This window comes from Polypterus senegalus, chromosome 3 (genome assembly GCF_016835505.1).
Source record: "Polypterus senegalus isolate Bchr_013 chromosome 3, ASM1683550v1, whole genome shotgun sequence".
NCBI lineage: Eukaryota > Metazoa > Chordata > Cladistia > Polypteriformes > Polypteridae > Polypterus > Polypterus senegalus.
The window spans coordinates 92,217,329-92,242,784 of NC_053156.1; the positions used below are offsets into that span (position 1 = coordinate 92,217,329).

Here is a 25,456-nt window from a genome sequence, read left to right on the forward strand (position 1 = left end):
AAGAACCCGATGGTCAATCTGTCAGAGCTCCAGAGGTCCCCTGTGGAGAGAGGAGAACCTTCCAGAAGGACAACCATCTCTGCAGCAATCCACCAATCAGGCCTGTATGGTAGAGTGGCCAGACGGAAGCCACTCCTTAGTGGCAGCCTGCATGGAGTTTGCCAAAAGGCGCCTGAAGGACTCTCGGTCCATGAGAAACAAAATTCTCTGGTCTGATGAGGCAAAGATTAAACTCTTTGGTGTTAATGCCAGGCGTCACATTCGGAGGAAACCAGGCACCGCTCATCACCAGGCCAATACCACCCCTACAGTGAAGCATGGTGATGGTGGTCGCAGCATCATGCTGTGGGGATGTTTTTCAGTGGCAGGAACTGGGAGACTAGTCAGGATAAAGGGAAAGATGACTGCAGCAATGTACAGAGACATCCTGGATGAAAACCTGCTCCAGAGTGCTCTTGACCTCAGACTGGGTCGACGGTTCATCTTTCGGCAGGACAAAAACCTAAGCACACAGCCAAGATATCAAAGGAGTGGCTTCAGGACAACTCTGTGAATGTCCTTGAGTGGCCCAGACTTGAATCCGATTGAACATCTCTAGAGAGATCTTAAAATGGCTGTGCACCGATGCTTTCCATCCAACCTGATGGAGCTTGAGAGGTGCTGCAAAGAGGAATGGGCGAAACTGGCCAAGGATAGGTGTGCCAAGCTTGTGGCATCATATTTAAAAAGACTTCAGGCTGTAATTGCTGCCAAAAGTGCATCGACGGAGTATTGAGCAAAGGCTGTGAATACTTAATGTACATGGGATTTGTCAGTTTTTTTATTTTTAATAAATTTGCAAAAACCTCAAACTTTTTTCACATTGTCATTATGGGGTGTTGTGTGTAGAATTCTGAGGAAAAAAATGAATTTAATCAATTTTGGAATAAGGCTGTAACATAACAAAATGTGGAAAAAGTGATGCACTGTGAATACTTTCCAGATGCACTGTATAACCAAATCATAACACAATAAAATATTAAAACAATTACAAATTTAAATTTGTGTTTTTATCATACACTTTTAAGAAGTACATTTCATAGAAAAGCTAAATAATTTATATTTGCTTCCTTGTTTAAAGTAAAAATTGAAACTCGCAGCATTTCCACTCAGTGAGCAAGGATTTAGGTTTTAATCGGGATAGGCATATTATTTTCTAGTTTAGAATTTGGGTTAAAAATATGCAGCCACATTAGAATCAAGGTGTTTGGGAATCTCAACTCTGCTCATACAATGTTCCAGTATTTTGCTTGTTAAGTTTGGTAAGTTGATTCATATTTTTAACACTTTTTAGAGGTTTTTGTTTGGAAAATGATTAGCTACATAATTTACTTAAAAGGCTGATCTCAGATGAGCTACAAAACAGTATTTTTTTTCTTTTGTATTTTTCTGCTAAATATTTTACAGGCAGCAGTTACTGAAATTGGAAAATCTGGTTGAATCAAGCTCCCATGACTTTGGTAAATATCTATGTTGTCTATTCTAAAATTATTTGTATTGTATGAAAAAAAATTAATGCCCAAATGATAAATCGGAACATGGATTTTATCATTTAAAGTTAATCACCCTTAATTTACTTCATTCTTTTTAAATTCTTAGCCATGGCTTCAAAAGAGACTACATACTTATAGTTGCCAAGCTGTCCCAGCTAAGTAGGTTTTCAACTTTCATGGTAAATACTGTCCCACGGTGTTTCAGATGTACAGTGTTGCACAGTCTGTTTATTTTTGTATGAAAATTGATGCACTGTAGGAGTAGACAGCTAAGGGGTCTTAATGTGTTTGCTCTGTAATGCTGTTGTTTAGTTGTGAAACGGGCAAAACCAAATCAGCTGAACTGCCAATGCAAGTTTCTTAACGTTGGATATGGATAACCCATTAATCTGGGATGAAGAAAGGTCAAACATTGTTAGGTTGTTAAAAATAAAAGGGTCCTTTTGAAATTTCACAGATAACGGGAGAGGATGGTTCCAAGGGAAAAGGCATGGCAACGAAAAAATTTAAACCCAGCCAGTGTGATAGCCAAATGAAAATGTCAAGATAGTGGAAGAGGTGACCAAGAAGAAAGACTAGTTTTATTCTGGTGGTAGCTATAGAGAATAATATCCTGCACTAATTTTTGAAGTGTCTATACCAAGATATCTAAATGAATTTGCTAATGCATTAGATGGTTGAAGAGAGTACTGTTGACAAAGACTTTTTAAAAGCAGAACAGTAGTTTGGACAATATTGTAATCAGATATGGCCATATAGTTACCTAAGCTTGGTATTTTTAGGTCAGTTATTTCATGAGATATATATTAGTTTGCCACATGAAATTGATTCAAAAGTGAAGCATATTTTATAAATTAAAAACTAATAACTAGCTTGCTGTAGCATTTTATAATAGAGCTAATGGGTTCCAGGATCCCATTGTTAAGAAAAGCCTTAAAGCATACCGAATATGTCAATTTTTTAAGCCAAAATATTATTGAGTATTGATCAATGTTTTTAGATTACACATGTACTGCCAAACAGATTATTCTTGTTTTTTTAAGAAGAAAAATAAAAGAAAAGCAAACTATTGTTTTGACATTGAGCTATTTTAAAATGAGACTGGATTTAAGGCCCAGGGGCATGGCTTCACCTCACCAAGCAACATTGAATATTGATGCCTAGATGACACATAGACAATAAGAACTGAAAAAAGTCACACATACGGTTGCTTAATTCTTTCTATGCTAATATCATTTCACTATACAGAAATTTATTTAGTTATTTCTCAAAAGATATTGCCTTCTGCTGCTAGATTGTTAACGCATATGTGTGGTTCAGTGGGAGACAATATCGAGCCCATGCACAGCATGCAATCATGTTGCAGGAGCTGAATAGATATAATAGGCATCCATCCATTAATCAGTCTTCCTTACCCACTTATCCAGCGAAGGGTTGTGGGGCAGCTGGAGGGTGTCTTAGTGCCAGTCCATCGCATGGCACACACACTGAGCCCACTTTAATACTGGCTCAAATCGGTTGTCCTCAGTTCTTTCATTACCATATCCTCAGCAAGAGTGACATATCATGCTTTATAAAATGTAATACTTGGTTTGCAGTACCTCAAATTTACTCCATTTTTCACACTTCCTTTTTATTTTCTGAATATTATTTTTTTTGTTTAGTTTTATTGGGAAATAGATGCCTTGGCTCTTTTAAACATTTTGACTCTGTTTCTTCCCTTCTCTTATTGTCAAGCCTTTAAACCCATTTAGTGATTAAAGTTGTATTTATATCTTATGGGGTAATAATTCCCAGAAAGTGTTGGTCATAAACTTAAATTAACAAAGATTCTGACCTAAGAACACTCCGCCATTTGACATTGCTAAGTGGATTTTATAGTACTGTAGCATAACCGTATTGATGCCTGAAACCTAGTCTGAAAATGTCTTACTGGCAGAGTAGACAAAAATAATAGTATTTGTTTAACCATAGCCAGAGAAGCATTGATATTATTGCAAAAATTATGTACATTAAAACAAAAATTACATACATTTCCCATTACTCATTGCAGTTAGACATTTAATTCTTTAATGACACATAAAATCTTTACATGATCCTTATCTGTAGAGAGCAAATAAATATAGATGTTCACTGAGCATTTCTAAGAAAGTAGTGCATGGTGTAATAAATAAGCATTTATGCTTCTAAAAACATTTCTGTATGGTGTACTTTATTTTGCCATACTCTGTAGAGCTTACAAGTGAAACTACCTTTATTTGGGTTTTTCTTCTCAACATTCCTGTCCACCACTTACCAGAGTCTTGATTATCTTTTGTTGTATCATTCACTCCATTACCTGAATACAGGCCTGTCAGTGTGTTCTGTGTTTACGAGTTGTTCCATCTTCATCGACCATGTCTAACTATAGCTCTTCACAATTCTTTCTTAAACATATTGCTTGAGTGCCAAGGATGCTGTTTTAGAAGTCAAAACAGGCATACGTTCCTCAAAATTTTCTATGTGCATTTCGCACTTGCTTCCAAAACTAAGTTTTTATATGCTTTCAGCATGTCTCCCAAATAGAGAAAACATGCTTTCCTGAGATTAAATTTGAACTTTTCTGTTTCATTCAGTACATCATTTGAGAAAACGCTAAATTCACAAAAAATGTTTTTTTTTCCTTTTATCAAAAACTCAGTGTTAAAATAATAATAATAATATAATAATAAATAAAACACCTGTACTGTCACTGTGAATGTTTCTGGGTGTGCATGTTTCAGATACCTATAGAATTGTGCTTTTTAGCGAAAGCTGTATCTGTTAGTAGAATCCACAAATCTGTGTTTTGACAATGGATCATTTTGAAACCAAGAAGAAAACAGTATGTAAATAAACATTTCCCAGTTAGATGCAGTATATATTAGTATGTTTTGTTAGACCCTTTGTTAGCATTTTTTCATGTTTTTGTTACACTTTAAATTTTTGCTCAGTGCATTATTTATTCTTAATTATTTTTACCATCACAACTTGATGTTAGTTGATTTTTATTCTTTTGTCCTCTATGTGAAACTTGAACAGATTTTGTTCATTTTTAATTTTTACAATATCACAGAAACTAAAAGAAAACAAAAAATAACAGCGTATATGGACTTTTTCAGGGCATGCTAGTAGTATGCATTATGAAGCTGAAGAAATAAGAAAGCACTGTGTGAAATTTCTACAGTATGTAAAAGTGTTTATTTCAAGGTAAGCAAATAAAATATGTTACTATTTATTGCAAACATAAATGGAAAATGAATAACTCCACTATATGTTTTGTGTTTTTAAATTTTGTTCCTGGTTAATATCAAATAGCAATGCATTTTGTATACATGGATTACAGTGAAGTAGCTTTAAAGTATTTTGACATGTAATGCCAGTGAATGCCTATGTTATTCTTGCACTGGCTTCTGAATAGCCATAAATAAAACTATTTTTTTGTGTTATAAAGTTGAAAACTCCTGAAAATTTTCATATTCCCTTAGATGAATCCAAATTATATGAATGCAGCAGACTTTTATTATCTCAGTAACTCACACTACCTTTTCTCAGTGCATAGCAACACACTTGAAAGACTTTAGCTTTTGATTAGGTTTTAAATATTTACAAAATTTTAATAAACCAGTATTCTTATATTGTTTGTCAGTAAAGAGACAAATAATCATAATAATAATAACAACATAAAAACAACAATAAGATTTCAGCATTATGATTACATAACATTGTGAAGTGCACAGAATCCAATTCAGTGTACAGGCAACATTAAGGTGATTGTAGAAACCAGTCCTGGTTAGGATGGTAGTTCATGATGAAGGCAATTTATGGTCGCCCACTAACCTAACAGATAGATATATATATAGATACTTTATTACTCCCAGGGGAAAATTCACATACTCCAGCAGCAGCATACTGATAAAAAAAACAATATTAAATTAAAGAGTGATAAAAATGCAGGTATAATAGGCAATAACTTTGTATAATTTTAACATTTACCCCCCACCCCCCGGGTGAAACTGAAGAGTCCGCATAGTGTGGGGGAAGAACGATCTCCTCAGTCTGTCAGTGGAGCAGGACAGTGAATGAAGTCTGTTGCTGAAGCTGCTCCTCTGTCTGGAGATGACACTGTTCAGTGGATGCAGTGGATTCTCCATGATTGACCGGAGCCTGCTTAGTGCCCGTCACTCTGCCACGGATGTCAAACTGTCCAGCTAGACAGCTAGATAGAGCCTGCCATCCTCACCAGTTTGTCCAGGTGTGAGGCGTCCCTCTTCTTTATGCTGCCTCCCCAGCACACCACCGTGTAGAAGAGGGTGCTCGGCACAACCGTCTGATACAACATCTGCAGCATCTTATTGCAGATGTTGAAAGACGCCAGCCTTCAAAGGAAGTATAGTCAGCTCCGTCCTCTCTTGCACAGAGCATCAGTATTGGCAGTCCAGTCCAATTTATCATCCAGCTGCACTCCCAGATATTTATAGGTCTGCACCCTCAGCGCACAGTCACCTCTTGTGATCACAGGGTCTATGAGGGGCCTGGTCCTCCTAAGATCCACCACCAGCTCCTTGGTTTTGCTGGTGTTCAGTTGTAGGTGGTTTGAATCGCACCATTTAACAAAGTCCTTGTTTAGGTTCCTATACTTGTCCTCCTGCCCAGTCCTGATGCAGCCTACGATAGTAGTGTCATCAGCGAACGGGACCGGAGAAAATGCAGTCTCCTGCGGCACTCCTGTGTTGCTGACCACATTGTCAGACCTGCAGTTCCCAAGATGCACATATTGAGGTCTGTCTGTAAGACAGTCCACAATACATCCCACCAGGTATGAATCTACTCCCATCTCTGTCAGCTTGTTCTTAAGGAGCTGAGGTTGAATGGTGTTGAAGGCGCTAGAGAAGTCCAGAAACATAATTCTTACAGCACCACTGCCTCTGTCCAAGTGGGAGAGGGATCGGTGTAGCATATAGATGATGGCTTCCTCCACTCCCACCTTCTCCTGGTATGCGAACTGCAGAGGGTCGAGGGCGTGGCGGAACCTGTGGCCTCATGTGGTGAAGCAGCAGCCACTCCATGGTCTTCATTATATGTGACGTCAGAGCGACAGGCCAGATGTTGTTCACCTCACCAGGACGTGATACCTTTGGGACTGGGGTGATGCAAGATGTTTTCCAAAGCCTCGGGACTCTCCCCTGTTCCAGGCTCAGGTTGAAGATGCACTGTAGAAGACTCCCCAGCTCCAACTCACAGTCCTATCGCAGTCATGGCGATACTCAATCTGGACCCACTTCTTTGCTGGCTCAAAGTCTCCTCAGCTGTCTGCTTACCTGGGCTGTTGTAATTGTGGGTGGGGATGTCTCTTCTATGCTGGTATCAGCAGAAGGATGGGTGGAGGGTACAGTACTCCAGGGTGAGAGTGGGTTAGGGTGGTCAAACCTGTTGAAGAAGTTGTTCTTGTTTGCTCTCTCCACGTCTCTCTCGATGGTGGCACCTCGCTTTGAGCTGCAGCCAGTGATGATCTTCATCCCATCCCACACTTCCTTCATGCTGTTATTCTGCAACTTCTGCTCCAGCTTTTTCCTGTACTGCTCCTTTGCCACCCTGAGCTGGACTTGGAGTTTCTTCTGCACGCGCTTGAGCTCATGCTGATCACCGCCTTTAAAAGCCATTTTCTTCTGGTTCAAAAGGCCCTTGATGTCACTTGTAATCCATGACTTGTTAGCATAGCATCGTACTGTTCTTACTGGAGCTACAATGTCCATACAGAAGTTGATGTAGTCAGTAGTGCAGTCAACAAGCTGTGCAGTCTATAGTTCCAAAGCAGTCTCTCGGAGCCTGCTGTGCCTCAGGGGACCACTTTCTGAATGAACGTGTTGTTGTAGGTAGCTCCCTTACTTTTGGTTTGTAGTGGAGCTGAAGCAGAACCAGGTTATAATCTGCTTTCCCAAGCACAGGTAGCGGGGTGGCGCTGTATGCATCTTTAACGTTTGCATACAGTAGGTCAATAGTCCTATTTCCCCTGGTGTTACAATCCACATACTGGGAGAAGACGGCGTCACATGATTAAAGTCTCCAGCGATTAGCGCAAGCGCCTTGGGGTGCTGCATTTGTAGTTTAGCAACAGCGGAATGGATGATGTCACCCGCTATCTCCATGTCCGCCCGAGGAGGGATGTAAACAGTAACAACAATGACGTGTCCAAACTCTCTGGGAATGTAATAGGGATGCAGACTTACCACCAACAGTTCGATGTCCCTGCAGCAAGTGGAGATTTTGACATTTATATGTCCAGAGTTGCACCACCTTGTATTCGCATAGAGAGCGAGTCCTCCACCTTTCCGTGTCTCTGTCCGCTCTAACTGTGCTCAACCCAGAGTAGCTCCACGTTCACATCTGGGATGATAGTTGTTAGCCACATTTCACAAAAACACAACAAACTTCATTCTCTGTAGGTCCTGACATTTTTCACCAGCGCAGCCATTTTGTCAATCTTATTTGGTAGTGAGTTCACATTTCCCAGGATCACAGAAGGCACTGAAGACTTATATCGCCACTTCCTCACTGGCCTCTTAGTTTTTAGCTTAGCGCCGGTTCTGCTGCCATGCCTTCTTACCTGTTCGAGTAAATAGGGAACCACACCAGTACGGGCCTTTGTTCTCAGTGCTTGAAGTTGACTACATGATGATGAGTCTCGGCGTGTAAAAATCAATGTTCAAGTAGTAAAAAGTAGTAAAAAAATGTCCAGGGAACGAGTCCACATAAAAGAAAGTGGTAAGAGTGATCAGTGAAATAGACAAAAATAGAGAAAAAGGTAGAAAGATAGTCATACACGGAGCTGCTGGAAAGGCTGCCACTTGTGGCGGCACCTGAGTCATATATCGAGTCATATACTAAATCATAACCTGCCCATCTTTGGGAATGGGAGAGGAGTGCCCAGAGGAAAAATCAGGATACTGGATTTGTTGAGGAATCGATTCCAACCACTGTTTCACTGTACTGTTCATTATTTGTATTAATTTATTCAACCTGCTTATGTAGTGGCTTAAGTATATTTTACTATAGTTGTGACAATTTAAATGTGGCATCAATAAAGTATTAATTTTCTTTTGATATATCTATGCCTTGTAAAATTATTTTACCTTCAGAATATTGTGATTATTTAGTAATTAGCATAATCTCTATTACCATGGCGTTATCATCTTTTGCACACTAGTAATGAAATAAAACTGTTGTGGAAAGTAAGACCTATGTTTCAAAATATGTTATGGATTTATTGGAATATCATGAAACTGGAAAAAAAAAAAATGTCTTTAAAAATTTTCAGGTTTTTTGACATCTCAAGGATAACTGATAATCAGCCACAGCACCCATATGAGGAATTAGAAGTCCAGCTCCCTTCTGTTCTTCTGGAGGAACTCCATTCCATTGTCATTTACATAGGGTGTATTCGTGATTTGCCCAATAATATCCAGGTGGCTTTTTCCATACAAAACTACGGAAAGGTAATATGTATGTAATTATTATTAGATTTTATTTTTATTGTGTATATAGAAAAAAAATCTATGCAAAATTTTATAAAACCTCATTAATTTTGGATTTGCATACTTTTGGGAATAAAGTTTGATATACAGTTCATCTCACTTTCTAATTAGTTTTATACTTAAGACCTTGCTGTATTTTTTATTTCCTATTAGAGGAATGTGAGATTAATTCTGTGAAAACATCCAGGTTTATATAGTTTAAGTATAGTTATATATAGTTAAGTATTATAATAATGTAACTAATGATTACATTTTCTAGAGAGATCGGACAGTTGTATTATTTTTCTGAATATCAAAGAGATTTTCAGTTCATTTTCATTGCAAATAAAGTGGCATTTTAATGAACATATTGTGAACGGGACCTGGACACAGACAGGCAGACATGTTGTAATTCCACCACCACACGTTGTTTTACAATATTTACACAGTCCACAGTGCACACAAACCCCGCAAGTCCCCAAAGTCCAGGCCTCTCACACACACTGCCTTTCTTCGGGCCGCCTCCACTCTCGCTTCTCCTGCTTTGTTCTCTCCTCACCCAACTCCAGCCTCGAATGAAGGGAGGCGGCCCCTTTTATTCACACCCGGATATGCTCCAGGTGCTTCCCGGCAATCTCCTGCCGACACGCCCCAGTGTGGCGGAAGTGCTGGCTGTACTCCCGGAAACACTCCGGGTTCCCTGTTTCTCTTCACCCCCAGCACTTCCTGGTGTGGCAGAAGTGCTGAGGTCCAGGGCTTCCAAGACATTGGGGCGCACCCTGGCGGTGACCACGGGCCCCTACACGGTTGGGCTTCCAAGCCCTCTACCTGTGGCCCCCAAAGCAACCAGGGTGGTGGTCCCCTCGTGGTCTGAGGTGGGCGCATGCCCTCTTCCGGTCCTCCAAGGCGTCCGGACCGGGTCGTCGCCCCTGGCATCCCTGACAATATCTAAACTCATTTACATCGGGTCAATTTAGAGTTACTTGTTGAACTAACATACTGTATGTGGCTTTTAAATACGCTAGTAAAATATGGGAGCAGGTATAAACCATACACAGTCGGTGCAATGGCCGCACTGTGAAGCAGCAGCACTAACCACTTTTATCCTGTGCTGCCCTACTCTTGTGACTTAAAAGTGTAGAAAATACTATTTTTATGTACTGTAGATAACTGGTTGTATTGTACATAGTCTTTTAAATATTGCTAGTGGTCAAAGGTTTCACATAAAGTAAACCATGGATGCACACGTGGGGCACATTCATGAACATTTAGACCATGGTGCACCCACAAACTTAGATTGTATTAATAAAATCCATCCAGCACTGCATGTGATAAAAAACATGGATGCTAATTATTAATAAAAATATGTAAGTGAAATTGTTAGACTGAATGTCCTTTAATATGGATTTGTTCATATTTTACTAGTACATTTCTATGCAGCTATGCAGCCCTACAACCCAGACACTAGGGCAAGAAGAATTATTGAGCTAATCCGGGAGATGGAAACAGGTTCTAACACTGTACTGGGAAGTACTATGCTTTCCTTTAAGTTTAAGTCCTCGGCTGTAAAAAGTTTTTTTCTGAATCTAAAGGACATAAAGACCGAATCAGCCCTCTCCAAGACCTTAGCAAAGTTTTCAGCTGCTAGGAGCAATGGGCAGAATGTGGTTAGTGTCTGTTAGAATGTCAGCTCTAGCACCCCTTGTAAACGAAACATAAGTTAAAAAAGGTGAAATTCAGCGTAGTCTTATTGGAGGATCTTGACATGCAGTCATATGACAAAGTTTGGGAACCCTCTCTCAACCTTGCATAATAATTTACTTTCAATAAAAAAAATAACAGTGGTATGTCTTTCATTTCCTAGGAACATCTGAGTACTGGGGTGTTTTCAAAACAAAGATTTTTAGTTAAGCAATATTTAGTTGTATGAAATTAAATCAAATGTGAAAAACTGGCTGTGCAAAAATTTGGGTACCCTTGTAATTTTGCTGATTTAAATGCATGTAACTGCTCAATACAGATTACTTGCAACACCAAATTGGTTGGATTAGCTCATTAAGCCTTGAACTTCATTGAAAGGTATGTCCAATCATGAGAAAAGGTATTTAAGGTGGTCAATTGCAAGTTGTGCTTCCCTTTGACACTCCTCTGAAGAGTGACAGCATGAGATCCTCAAAGCAACTCTCAAAAGATCTGAAAACCAAGATTAAGTATCATGGTCTAGGGGAAGGACACAAAAAGCTATCTCAGAGGTTTAAACAGAGTTTAAATCCAGGTTTCAACTGTAAGGAATGTAATCAGGAAATGGAAGGCCACAGGCACAGTTGCTGTTAAATCCAGGTCTGGCAGGCCAAGAAAATACAGGAGTGACATTTGCGCAGGATTGTGAGAATGGTTACAGACAACCCACAGATCACCTCCAACTGCAAGAACATCTTGCTGCAGATGGTGTATCTGTACATCGTTCTTAATTCAGTGCAATTTGCACAAAGAACATCTGTATGGCAGGGTGATGAGAAAAAAGCCCTTTCTGCGCTCAAGCCACAAACAGAGTCACTTGTTGTATGCAAATATTCATTTAGACAAGCCAGATTCATTTTGGAACAAAGTGCTTTGGACTGATTAGACAAAAATTGAGTTATTTGGTCATAACAAAAAGCGCTTTGCATGGTGGAAGAAGAACACAGCATTCCAAGAAAAATGCCTACCTACTGTCAAATTTGGTGGAGGTTCCATCATGCTGTGGCTAGTTCAGGGACTGGGGCCCTTGTTAAAGTCGAGGGTCGGATGAATTCAACCCAATATCAACAAATTCTTCAGGATAATGTTCAGGCAGCAGTCACAAAGTTGAAGTTACGCAGGGGTTGAATATTTCAACAAGACAATGACCCAAAACACAGTTCGAAATCTACATTTCTGCATTTATGCAGAGGGAGAAGTACAATGTTTTGGAATGGCCTTCACAGTCCCCTGACTTGAATATCATCGAACATCTATGGGATGATTTGATGCAGGCTGTCCGTGCTCGGCAGCCAACAAATTGAACTGAACTGGGGAGATTTTTTATGGAAGAATGGTCAAAAATACCTCCATCCAGAATCCAGACACTCATCAAAGGCTATGGGAGGCGTCTAGAGGCTGTTATATTTGCAAAAGGAGGCTCAACTAAGTATTGATGTAATATCTCTGTTGGGGTGCCCAAATTTATGCACCTGTCTAATTTTGTTATGATGCATATTGCATATTTTCTGTTAATCCAATAAACAGCTGAAATACTACTGTTTCCATAAGGCATGTCATATATTAAAATGAAGTTGCTACTTTGAAAGCTCAGTCAATGATAAACAAAAATCCAAAGAATTATGAGGGGTTCCCAAACTTTTTCATATGACTGTATGAGTAAGGTAATAATAGACCAAGAAGCTGCTTTGCAATATGTCATTCCACATGATGGTAGTAAAGTGGAATGAAGCTTTCAATTTACTCGTGAACCTCAATTATAGTCCCTGGTTTCCAGTATTGACTGAAAGAATGAGAACACAAATTCAATAGGTAAAAATGAACTTCCTTTATAGAGCTGCTAGGCTGTCTTTTCATGAAAGGGTAAAGAGCTGAAAATACAGTAGGAACTCAGAGTAGATGCAACTAGGTGAAACTAGTTGTGGCAATTCAGGCATGTAGTATTGATTTTTTCAGGACACCCCCAGAGTAATGTTTCATTTTAGAGACAGACAAGCACACTGGACAGATTATCTCTTTGTTTCTTGGCCTGCAAGACTTTGAGAATTCTCCCAAGAGAAGATAAAGACAGTTGCTGAGAATAGGATAGCCTGGTTTGGCCAAATGAGCATTTTGTCATTGTTACTGTACTGGGCCAGGTTTATGTAGAATGAAATTCAGTAAACATTTGCAGATTCTGACAAATCTAAACAAAACCAAGCTATGTATGGTAACAAAGATGGGTTTTTAATTTGTTATAATAGTCTCTATCGCTTTTTTTATTCTTTGTTCATTTGAAAATACTACTGCTGGGTAGACTCTTGTATTAGCATAATGATTGTAGATGTGATTTGGTCTTTGTATCTTGTCATCCTTTTCTTTAGTTAAAGGCATTGATTATGTTTGTACTATGAATGACCATTAAGGGCATTCCTGAAACATTTTGTGTGGTGTTGTTCCAGAATTTTTAAATATATAAAGGAAGTGGTATAATGGTGCATAATCAAATTGGGCTTAACGGTTCATAATTTTTCATATTTAAAGCTTCTCCCACCCTCCTGGCATTTTTTACATCTTCAGCTGGATATTCATTGGTCAATACTAGAAATTCTTCATGTGCTGGGAGAAAAAATGTTGGGTAAGTACTCTTTCTTATAAATTCACTGACTTTATAGTAATTTTTTTAATAGATTTGTTGACTTTGTAAAAAGCCAAACTGTTTAGTTTTAACCTTATTTTATATTAAAATATACTTTTTTTAAATGAATTTTAATTTCATTTAGTTCCCTCCTTCACATGTATTTTGTTTTAATGTGAACATATTATATAATTGCTATTTAAATTTCCATAGCATTTAAGAATCAAATTAAGCCTTGTATTGGCCTTTCTATGTAGAAAACATATTAAATACTGTATATATTTACTTTGTGCATCAGCAGAGTAACTACTGATACACATAAATCTAACTAATGCAGTTCCATCCATCCATCCATCCTCTTCCGCTTATCCGAGGTCGGGTCGCGGGGGCAGCAGCTTAAGCAGAGAGGCCCAGACTTCCCTCTCCCCGGCCACTTCTTCCAGCTCTTCGGGAGAATCCCCAAAGCCGTCCCCAGGCCAGCCGGGAGACATAGTCCCTCCAGCGTGTCCTGGGTCTTCCCCGGGGCCTCCTCCCGGTTGGACGTGCCGGAACACCTCACCAGGGAGGCGTCCAGGAGGCATCCTGATCAGATGCCCGAGCCACCTCATCTGACTCCTCTCGATGCGGAGGAGCAGTGGCTCTACTCTGAGCCCCTCCCGGATGACTGAGCTTCTCACCCTATCTTTAAGGGAAAGCCCAGACACCCTGCGGAGGAAACTCATTTCAGCCGCTTGTATTCGCAATCTCGTTCTTTCGGTCACTACCCATAGCTCATGACCATAGGTGAGGGTAGGAGCGTAGATCGACTGGTAAATTGAGAGCTTTGCCTTACGGCTCAGCTCCTTTTCACCACGACAGACCGATGCAGAGCCGCATCACTGCGGACGCCGCACCGATCCGCCTGTCGATCTCACGCTCCATTCTTCCCTCACTCGTGAACAAGACCCGAGATACTTGAACTCCTCCACTTGGGGCAGGATCTCTCCCCAACCCTGAGAGGGCACTCCACCCTTTTCCGGCTGAGGACCATGTCTCGGATTTGGAGGTGCTGATTCTCATCCCAGCCGCTTCACACTCAGCTGCAACCGATCCAGAGAGAGCTGAAGATCACGGCCTGATGAAGCAAACAGGACAACATCATCTGCAAAAGCAGTGACCCAATCCTGAATCCACCAAACCGGACCCCTTCAACACCCTGGCTGCGCCTAGAAATTCTGTCCATAAAAGTTATGAACAGAATCGGTGACAAAGGGCAGCCCTGGCGAGTCCAACTCTCACTGGAAGCGGGCTCGACTTACTGCGGCAATGCGGACCAAGCTCTGACACGGTTGTACAGAGACCGAACAGCTCTTATCAGGGGTCCGGTACCCCATACTCCCGAGCACCCCCACAGGATTCCCGAGGGACACGGTCGAATGCCTTTTCCAAGTCCACAAAACACATGTAGACCGGTCGGGCAAACTCCCATGCACCCTCCAGGACTCTGCTAAGGGTGAAGAGCTGGTCCACTGTTCGCGACCAGGACTAAAACCACACTGTTCCTCCTGAATCCGAGGTTGACTATCCGACGGACCCTCCTCTCCAGAACCCCGAATAGACTTTTCCAGGGAGGCTGAGGAGTGTGATCCCTCTATAGTTGGAACACACCCTCCGGTCCCCTTTTAAAGAGGGGACCACCACCCCGGTCTGCCAATCCAGAGGCACTGTCCCGATGTCCATGCGATGTTGCAGAGGCGTGTCAACCAAGACAGTCCTACAACATCCAGAGCCTTAAGGAACTCGGCGTATCTCATCCACCCCGGGCCCTGCCACCAAGGAGTTTTTGACCACCTCGGTGACTTCAGTCCCAGAGATGGGAGAGCCCACCTCAGAGTCCCCAGGCTCTGCTTCCTCGTGGAAGGCATGTTAGTGGGATTGAGGAGGTCTTGAAGTACTCCTCCCACCGACCCTAACGTCGAAGTGAGGTCAGCAGCGCACCATCCCCACCATATACGGTGTTGACACTGCACTGCTTCCCCTCCTGAGACGCGGACGGTGGACCAGAATCTCCTCGAAGCCGTCCAAAGTCGTTCTCCATGGCCTCTCCAAACTCCTCCCATGCCCGAAGTTTTGCCTCAGCAACAACGAAGCAGCGTTCGCTTGGCCTGCGGTACCTATCAGCTGCCTCCAGAGACCCACAGGACAAAAAGTCCTATAGGACTCCTTCTTCAGCTTGACGGCATCCCTCACCGGTGTCCACCAACGGGTTGGGGATTGCCGCCACGACAGGCACCGACCACCTTGCGGCCACAGCTCCGTCAGCCGCCTCAACAATAGAGGCACGGAACATGGCCCATTGGACTCAATGTCCCCACCTCCCTCGGGGCGTGGTTGAAGTTCTGCGGAGGTGGGAGTTGAAGCTACTTCTGACAGGGGACTCTGCCAGCCGTTCCCAGCAGACCCTCACAACACGTTTGGGCCTACCAGGTCTGACCGGCATCTTCCCCACCATGAAGCCAACTCACCACCAGGTGGTGATCAGTTGACAGCTCCGCCCCTCTCTTCACCCGAGTGTCCAAGACATATGGCGCAAGTCCGGCGACACGACCACAAAGTCGATCATCGACCTGAGGCCTAGGGTGTCCTGGTGCCAAGTGCACATATGAACACCCTTATGCTTGAACATGGTGTTCGTTATGGACAATCCATGGCGAGCACAGAAGTCCAATAACAAAACACCGCTCGGGTTCAGATCGGGGGGGCCATTCCTCCCAATCACGCCCTTCCAGGTCTCACTGTCATTGCCCACGTGAGCATTGAAGTCTCCCAGCAAAACGAGGGAATCCCAGAAGGTATGCCCTCTAGCAACCCCTCCAGAGACTCCAAAAGGGTGGATACTCCAAACTGCTGTTGGCATATGCACAAACAACAGTCAGGACCCTTCCCCACCCGGCGGAGGGAGGCCACCCTCTCGTCCACGGGGTAAACCCCAATGCACAGGCTCCAAGTGGGGGCAATAAGTATGCCCACACCTGCTCGGCCTCTCACGGGGCAACTCCAGAGTGGTAGAGAGTCCAGCCCCTCTCAAGGAGATTGGTTCCAGAGTCCAAGCTGTGTGTCGAGGTGAGTCCCACTATATCTAGCCGGAGACCTCTCGACCTCGCGCACTAGCTCAGGCTCCTTCCCTTCAGAGGTGACATTCCACGTCCCAAGAGCCAGTTTCTGTAGCCGAGGATCAGACCGCCAAGGTCCCGCCGGCCACCACCCAACTCACACTGCACCCAACCTCCTTGGCCCCTCCCATAGGTGGTGAGCCCATGGGGAGGAGGACCCACGTTACCTCTTGGGCTGTGCCCGGCAGCCCCATGGGTGCAGGCCCGGCCACCAGGCGCCGCCATCGAGCCCCACCTCCAGGCCTGGCTCCAGAGGGGGCCCGGTGACCAGCGTCGGGCAAGGGAAAGCGTTGTCCAAAGTTTTTTCTTCATTGGAGGTTTGTTGAACCGCTCTTTGTCTCATCCCTCACCTAGGACCAGTTTGCCTTGGGTGGCCCTACCAGGGGCATAAAGCCCCGGACAACATAGCTCCTAGGATCATTGGGACACGCAAACCCTCCACCACGATAAGGTGGACGGTTCAAGGAGGAGAACTAACTAACATTTTACACAAATTAAATTAAAATTGTTAAATTGTGTAGATAGACATTAAAGAATACCAAAAGTTGATCAAAGATTGAGAATTCTCTCATCTATACTCCTTTACCACCTTGCAGTTAAATCAGACATTTTATTATAAAACTGTCTTCTTCCAGAATTAATCATTTCCCACTAAACTATATTGCAGTTTATTTATCTAAAACCTTTCACCGTTGGTTTGGATTTTGACTATGTCAAAGTAAATAAGCACCTGTTTTACCTTATTATTGTAGTGATATGCACAAAGTGTGGGTGTGTGTTTTTTTTCTTTCTTTTTCTTAACAGCATATAACACATTTTGCCTTGACTGCATAATTTACTAAGATTTTCAATATAGTTTAGTGGGAAATGATTGAATTCTGGAAGAAGACAGTTTTATAATAAAATGTCTGATTTAACTGCAAGGTGGTAAAGGAGTATAGAGAGAATTCTCAATCTTTGATCAACTTTTGGTATTCTTTAATGTCTATCTACACAATTTAACAATTTTAATTTAATTTGTGTAAAATGTGCAAATTCTTAATATTGGCATATACGTAAAATGATCTTTGCAAGCTTAAGACTGTCGAGTTATTTGAAAATGTGTCTAAGTGTTACTTGAATCAAACAGCTGATGGTTAGACAGAGTATCTAAGAAATTTCTTAAATAATAATGAAAATTTGTTTTTCTTTTCTTAAGTATGAATCGGTAATGCACATGTTTTAAAATGTTTTTTTTTTCTGTTGAAAAAGGCCACAGCATATCGAGGATATCTTCATACTTAGGCTAATTTCATCTATGTTTAAAACTTCCACAACATCTTAATAGCAAGTGAAATTATCTGTGCATTTCACTTTAATCATTATTATTTGTGCATTTATTTATTTATTTGTATTATTTTCTGTTAAAAAATCCAGAAAACATCGAAGCCCCCTGGTATTTTTAAAGGTTTAAACAGGTTTAAAGATTTTATTGAAATTAACATTTGAAATTAAATGTAACGTTTCAAATCAGTAAACAGTACAGCTGTGAGAATAGCATTGTATCCTATCCAATTCTGTACAATCAGAGATTGTATCCTTTCATTAGGATTAGTAAAAAGGTGAAGAAGGGAGAACACTGAATCGGTACTTATGTTAATAAATAAATAAAATCCTTTAATTGAAAGTGAAGGAATTGACAAGTCTTTATGTATGAAAGTTCTGCAGTTATTCTGTAGTGACTTTTGCACTTGTCATATACTTATACTTCAACCTCAAACCTCTGCCATAGATTTTGCTTGTGCTGTCTTTATATTACTACTAGTTGCACTTCATATAATGCCAAATCTTTAGGCAAAGTTATTTCTGCTGTTAGGAGGATTTCAGATAAAAACAAGGGAATCAGCTTTGCAAAAAATGTGAAAACTTTTCAGTTTTGAATGTAATCTGTATTTTTTAATAGTTTGCTGGTATCTTTACTGGTAAAGTGGGCATGCTTCTGTTTCCTCTTTCCATTTCATATTGCAATTTGAGACAGATTTTTTTCTTGCAACAGTTGCTGTGCTTTTACATCTACAGTTACACTAAGAACAGATTTTCAGATGCTTCTCTGCTCACTGAAAGCATTATTCTGTTTGTGATCCCATTCTGGTTCATCTTGAATTGAAGATCCATTGCTTACTGCTTCTGTATGCTAAACTTTTAAGAGTTCATTACAATAAGCAAAAGCTAGTTTCTTGTCTAAATAATGACACTAAAAAATAATTGCCATATTTCTTATTTTTTCCATCTTTAACAACTTTAAACTTCCAACTTTATAAAGTCACTTTTAATGTCAGCATTCCAACTGGATGCTAATTTGACAAACTGTATATTGCCTTAAATTATATGGCCGATAAACAAAAACTTATTGAGGTCACCCATATTACACTTATTTGCTGCAACTGTAAGGGGAGAAAGCAGAAAAACGGGAGAAAGCAGAAAAACCTATTTAGTTTAGTCCAGTTTATTGTTCCTTGCTTGACCCCCTGTTATCCACCACCAAGCATAAGAAACTAGCTCTAGTCCATATGCTTTATGCTTTACTTTACAATTTTATTCTGCATTGTTTATAAAATTTCTGATAAACTCTCAACCTTTATTTTTTTCCTTTTTAAGCTGCTTTGAATAAAGATGTCTACCAAGTAAATAAATAATTATAACAAGGAGAAAATTAATATATATTTAAAAGACAGTTAAAAATTCAGACAGACAAAATTCTTCAACCTGTTTTGATGTTATAATGTGCTGTATTTTTAATCAATATACTATATCTGTTTGTTTGCACTAATGATTATTTTTTCCTTCATTATAGGTCAAGTAGTGTATGCCCATCAGTTTATGAATTTAACTGGGGAGACTCTCACAAACATCAGTCTTTTTGATTGTGTTTGCACCAATCTTTTGTGTGATTTTATTGCATTAGCAATAAACAGATATGGCAAGGTAAATCTCAATATGTTAATATAACTTAGTGTAGGGTATTTTTAGTGTAGATTAAACTACTTAACTGCAGTATATCCAGTTGCTCAATAGAGTATATACAGCTCACATTGTATGAGCACAATTTTTATTTCACATGTAATTTTTATACTTGTTGATGATCTTTGTGCACTACTGAAGGAATATGGCAGAACAACCCTTTTTAAAATGAAATTTATGATTTTCTTCAGGTCAGTAACCAGTTTGAATAGTAAAAATGTGTTTTAGTTGCTAAAAGAGTTAACAGTTCAAGAAAAATTGAATACATATATTAAACATTGTATATACAGTAACGTTTGATTAGTACTAAAAATGTTACTTTCGTATCAATCCCAGGTTTCGAACCCCAGTACTAGTACCAAAATGGATCCAAAGCAAATATCTCCAAAATGCCACATCTCTCTAACCTCCCTGGTGTGCTGTGACATTCCCTCTTGATAGATGTAAAGTACTGTTCGTGTTAAAGCAAAAATGAGTGGGAGGGTCCCCCATGAAGTCTCGATCACATTGAATCCTATGGTTTCTTTTCATGAAGTCAACAAAATTGATGTATTTCCACATCTACACTAGCAAGTGATGCGAGAAAGGGGGCTAAGGCTTGAGAGAAAGGCTGATGTTTACTTTTTGTACCTAAAGTTACAAAATGTTGATACCATAGTGTTTTGAAATTTTAGTTTTTTGGCACCTTTCCAGTATTGGTATATTGTACATTGCTAACATACTGTGCCACACATTCACTTTTTTAGTGGTTGGTTTTTATACAGCATAATGAATATTTGTTGTACAGTATCTTTTCAAATGAAACAATAAATAGAAGTCACTGATCATTTATTTTGAGTATAATTTACGTAGCACCTACCACACAAACATTCTTGACCTCAAATTGTTTGTGTACTTTAGTTTCACACTAGCATGCCTTGGGCCACGTTAAAAGAGATCACCTTTAATTTTATTATACTAGTTCTCAAATTATTGCTATGATGGACAGAATTGTTTTCACTTTAAATAATAAATAAGTTGGAAAGTAGTTAATAACAATTAAACAAGAATATTTTCTTACCTTAAAAAGACAAAAAGTTTTGCTTACCGTGGCAGCAGGCTTTGCGGTAGGCTGTTATTTTAATTGGAGTAGGAGGAGTGAGGAGAAATTTCACACTCTACTTGCAGGGCTTTGTGAATAGCTGATTGAAGCATTTATGAACTGACATGGGAAGTTGCACATAAAGCCACACATAAGCTTTGCCTGTTATGTTTGATTTGTTCAGTTTGTTTCTGTTAACTTTGTTTTACTGTACACTACTGTATATTTCTATTCATATTGTTCATTTTTATCAATATCTGATATTTTTGTATAAACACTGTGTAGTACTGTAATAATTATTAATTATACTGTACATTTAATTGTCTTGTTGTCACAGTTTAGTGCAGAGAATTGAGCAAAGAAAGAATATCTTCTGTTGGGTAGTTAAGTATGAACAAAAATATGTGTCCATAGTGGATTGGGCTCAGAAACAAATCTCTATGGGGAAAAACTTGTATAGTTGGACAATTTTTCAAATAATCAGAATTGTGTAGTCAAAACAATCATTTTGGTAATAACTGTACTCTAATTATGACCCCCCCACTTGTCCAGTTGTTTAATATGTCTTTGCTGTCAATGATGGGATTTTTAAAACGAAGATGGTAATTTTAATTCTTAAATAGTGAGCTTATTTAATTGTTCTGTTCACACTGAAATTTGAGGTGCACATATTAAAAGTGCTAAATTTAATTTCTGGTCAGGCTGCAATCTTTATAGATTTGCAAATTCTTCTTCTTTTCTCTGAGTGCTCAGTCTAACTTTAAATAATGGCACTAAAGTCTAAATTTACCCTTCATGCATGTGTCATATGACTGGGTAATATGATTCCTGCAGTGCACCTGGACCAAATGAGTTAGTTTCTGTCTCTTTGTGGCCTTGTAATGGATTAAATGTTTTGAGAAAAATTGTTAATGGATGTACAGTGAAATAAAATTACATATATATAAGAAGGTTTGTATGTTTTTTGTAATAATTAAAAATTAAGTTATGCATGTATTTACTCTGTCTACTTGTTTTTTTAAAGGTTAGACCAACTGATGCTATTACATGCTTTCCTTTTCCATGTAACTGTATAAGAGAACTCTTGATAATGATGATCAGTCTTCTAGATCAAAAAAGTAAAGTGTCTCACACAGAGGTATGTTGTATTTTCTTAAAATATAGATTTCATGTGCTTATAATGGGAAGCTCAGACACACAAACAGATAACTGTGGTTATTACATAGATCGTAGTGATTTGTACTTTATCAAAAATGTATTTGTAATAGACATGGTATCATGTTAGAATTAACTTTTTAATAATTTTAGATTGCATCTTTTTTCTTTTACTATACTTTTTGTGTTTGTATTGCTTGTAGTGAAATCAAATACCAAAACTATTGTTTTCTTTATCAGAGACATAAGTATGGTATATATTTCTGAAAAAGTATTCAAAAATGGCTATGTTTAACTTATATTTGTAACCATTCACTTTGCATTATTTATAAAATTCAGCAACCATAAGATTCTTCATTCACTGCTTTATTAAATCAGATCTTAAATAAATTTTAATAAATTGAAGTTATTAACAGAAATTTTCTTTGTTTGCATTTATAATGTTTTTTTTGTTTGTTTGTTTGTTTGTTTGTTTTTTTATTTTTTTGACAGTCTTTCTGGAATCACATTAGCAAATTGTTAAGGATAAATCTTCTCAATGACAACCGTGGGGATGAACATACACATTTCAGCTTGAATAGCAAGGACCCACTTGGTTTTAGTTGGTGGTTACTTGTACATTTAGCAGAACTGTACCAATATACTTGGGATGGCACTGTTGATGATAAGGTAAAAGAAATCTCATAATTCAGTCAGTTGGGCTTTGTGGATTTTTGGTAAATTTGATGACATTAATAATGGGGTTTCTACTGGTTGTACTTGTTAAAGTTATATAAAGGATCTAAATAAAATTTTAAAAGTATTAGGTAGATAAGCAGATACAAGATAATTATCAAAACCCTTAAGTATGTATATGCTCAATTAAAATTTGACCAACTATGTAGCAAATAAAGGATATTGTAAATAAATGTTACATATATAAAGAATGTTCAGTGTAATTAAACAGTGCAGTTTCCAGAGCTAGATGAAAAGGATTTTGAGGTCTACTGATGGACTGAAGAAAGTAAAAAGGTTTCTAAAATGCAAAATCACATAACCAAAGATTGAAACTGTTTAAGGGTAAATGTTGCAAAATACTTAAAAAGTTTATACACAGAAAGAACTGTAGCTACATTGAACAAGTACAACAGTAAAGAGTATCACTTCCTGAACTTTCAGATCTTTATTTATCATTATTTTGGAAACATTAGAGAAAACTGGAATCCATTGCATATTTTTGAATTAGCTGTTTTTGTTGACAGTTTTTTTTCATGTTAGTCTTATTTTATTGCTCAGAATACTAATAAATTAGTATTTAAGCATTTGTTTTCAGTTATTTACGTCTATCTCTTCAGTGCTGCTATAATTGTAAAGGGAAATGTTTGTCAGTTTATTTTGCCTATTAAAACAGTGCATTACGTTATACTTTACAGACATGTAATTCGTCAAAACGGTCTTTAGCATGCCAAGAAACCAGTTTACTAAAGTGGCCAGTGCCATGCTCTACAAATCATTCATTGACTACGGTACTTATCCCCTGTGGAAGACAGCATTGTCATCCTGGGATGTTCCTTTACCATCTGGTTTATAGATGCTTTATCACAAAATAAATGTGATCACATAGAATTGCATTTTATTTATTTGCATTTACATTGTATCTAAGGGAATCAGGGAATATAATCTATTTCCATTGCTGAAAAAAAAACTCCTCACTGTAACATTGCTTTTAGAACTCTTTCTCAATAGGGAATAACCATTCTGTGCTGTTAATTCTTTTTATGTGCGCCATGTACGTACTGTACTTATGAACAAAGTGAGTGATGACTCCGCTGACCATATGACTTTTCTCCACTCATCAAGAGATCACTACTTCTGTACTTTGCACCACCTAAATTGTGAAGATGCATTTTTTGTTTTAATACGTTTAGTCATAACATAATGATACCCTTCCCTTCTATTTTCATGGTAAAATCTCTTTACCTCGTGTTCTGTTAAAAATTAGTAAATTGAGCACTCTTCATTGTAAAAGCACTACAAAATGTCCCCAACAATTAATTGTTTTCACAGTGATTGTTCTGTAATTTGCACCACCTAAATAGTGAAGATGTGTTTTTAGTTTTAATAAGGAGTTTCTACACCATAATATGACGATACCTTTCCCTTCTATTTTCATGGTACAATCTCTTTACCTCTTGTTCTGTTAAACATTAGTAAATTGAGCACTCTTCATCATAAAAGCGCCTACAAAATGTCCCCAATAATCAATTGTTTTCAGTCATTGATATCCCGTTAGTAAGCCAAGATGGTGACTGTAATGAGCTAAGTCTACTTAATATTTTGTACATGAACTGCTGCAAAATGAGATGTTTATTGTTGGTTATACCAGTTTATAAGCATTTCCCTTTTGCCAGTTTTCTGTATTTAATTAAACTGATGTTCTCAATTTTGTTCATGTAAAAATACACTCTATATAACTTTTGTAAATAAGTCAGTTTTTGCCTCCCGTTTGTGGAGTATGCTTGCCAGTTGTTGCCAATTTATGAGCTGTTGAAATATCCAAAGAAATTTCTCAAAAGGTTTTCAGTTATTAACTTGCACGTGGATTCTGCTAGATGACATGAAAATTTTAAAGGTTTTAAACACTTTCTTTTTATTTTACTTTTGAATTAGCAATTAAAATGTTTAGTCTTTTATTTTATTTTTTTATACAGAAAATGAAGGCTAATTGGAATTTTGCTGAAAATCTTCTAAAGTTATCCTGTGATGCCAAGGTATTTAACTTTTGTTAATGGAATTAAAGGTGTTTTTTTTTTTTTTCAATTTTTATTGGATGTGCAAGTGTTTTAGTTCTGCAACTGAGATTTTGTTTTAGTTTTTAGTTTTAAAACTTATAATAATTAACATCTGCTGTAGCCTTTCTGAATCTGATTCCTGACCAGTTATAAGAAGTACTTTTCCATGAACTTAATGAACATTCTTTATCACGTGAGCTTTTCATTGTCTTCTACTGTTTCTGTGCCAAAAATGTATTCCTATGTTTAGTAAGCAGATTTTGCAGCTTCACTACCAACTTTTCTTAAGCCATTACAACTCCACTCCTTAATCATGCCTGTGATTGAAGAAGTCATAAGAATCTAAATTATGTCATTCTGTACCAATATAAATGTTCCTGTGTAACCACTAATGATCAGCACTGACTGGTATATCTGGCTGATATGTCTGTTCACAGATAGAGTGTCTCATCAGTTTGCCATTGTTTGATGGCATCTCTCCCACTCCACACTCATGTGTCTAGAACAGTAATACTTTTTGTCTGAAACAAACGCGTATTAGTCAATGACCTAGATGTCTGGTGTTTTGCATAAAGTTTATTTAGGCAATTATTCATCTATTATGAATCTATCCATCCATTATCCAACCTGCTGTATCCTAACTACAGGGTCATGGAGGTCTGCTGAAGCCAATCCCAGCCAACACAAGGTGCAAGGCAGGAAAGAAACCCAGGGCAGGGCGCCAGCTGACCGCAGGGTACGCGCGCACACACACACACACAAAGCACACACTAGGGACAATTTAGAATCGCCAATTCACCTAACCTGCATCTCTTTGGACGGTGGGAGGACATTGGAGTAACCGTGCTGCCCCTATTATGAATCTATTAATCTAAT

At 38.9% G+C, this 25,456-nt stretch overlaps 1 protein-coding gene across 1 annotated transcript in view; it reads left to right on the plus strand.

Annotated features, from left to right (window-relative positions):
• Window positions 1–25,456, plus strand: part of mms22l (MMS22-like, DNA repair protein) — a 148,406-nt gene that overhangs the window by 11,382 nt on the left and 111,568 nt on the right. Inside the window, exons 4-11 of the mRNA XM_039747602.1 lie at window positions 1,447–1,499; window positions 4,673–4,760; window positions 8,869–9,046; window positions 13,328–13,421; window positions 19,407–19,537; window positions 21,679–21,792; window positions 22,302–22,478; window positions 24,500–24,559. Coding sequence (XP_039603536.1) covers window positions 1,447–1,499; window positions 4,673–4,760; window positions 8,869–9,046; window positions 13,328–13,421; window positions 19,407–19,537; window positions 21,679–21,792; window positions 22,302–22,478; window positions 24,500–24,559 — 895 coding nt within the window. The remainder of the gene's footprint in view (window positions 1–1,446; window positions 1,500–4,672; window positions 4,761–8,868; window positions 9,047–13,327; window positions 13,422–19,406; window positions 19,538–21,678; window positions 21,793–22,301; window positions 22,479–24,499; window positions 24,560–25,456) is intronic.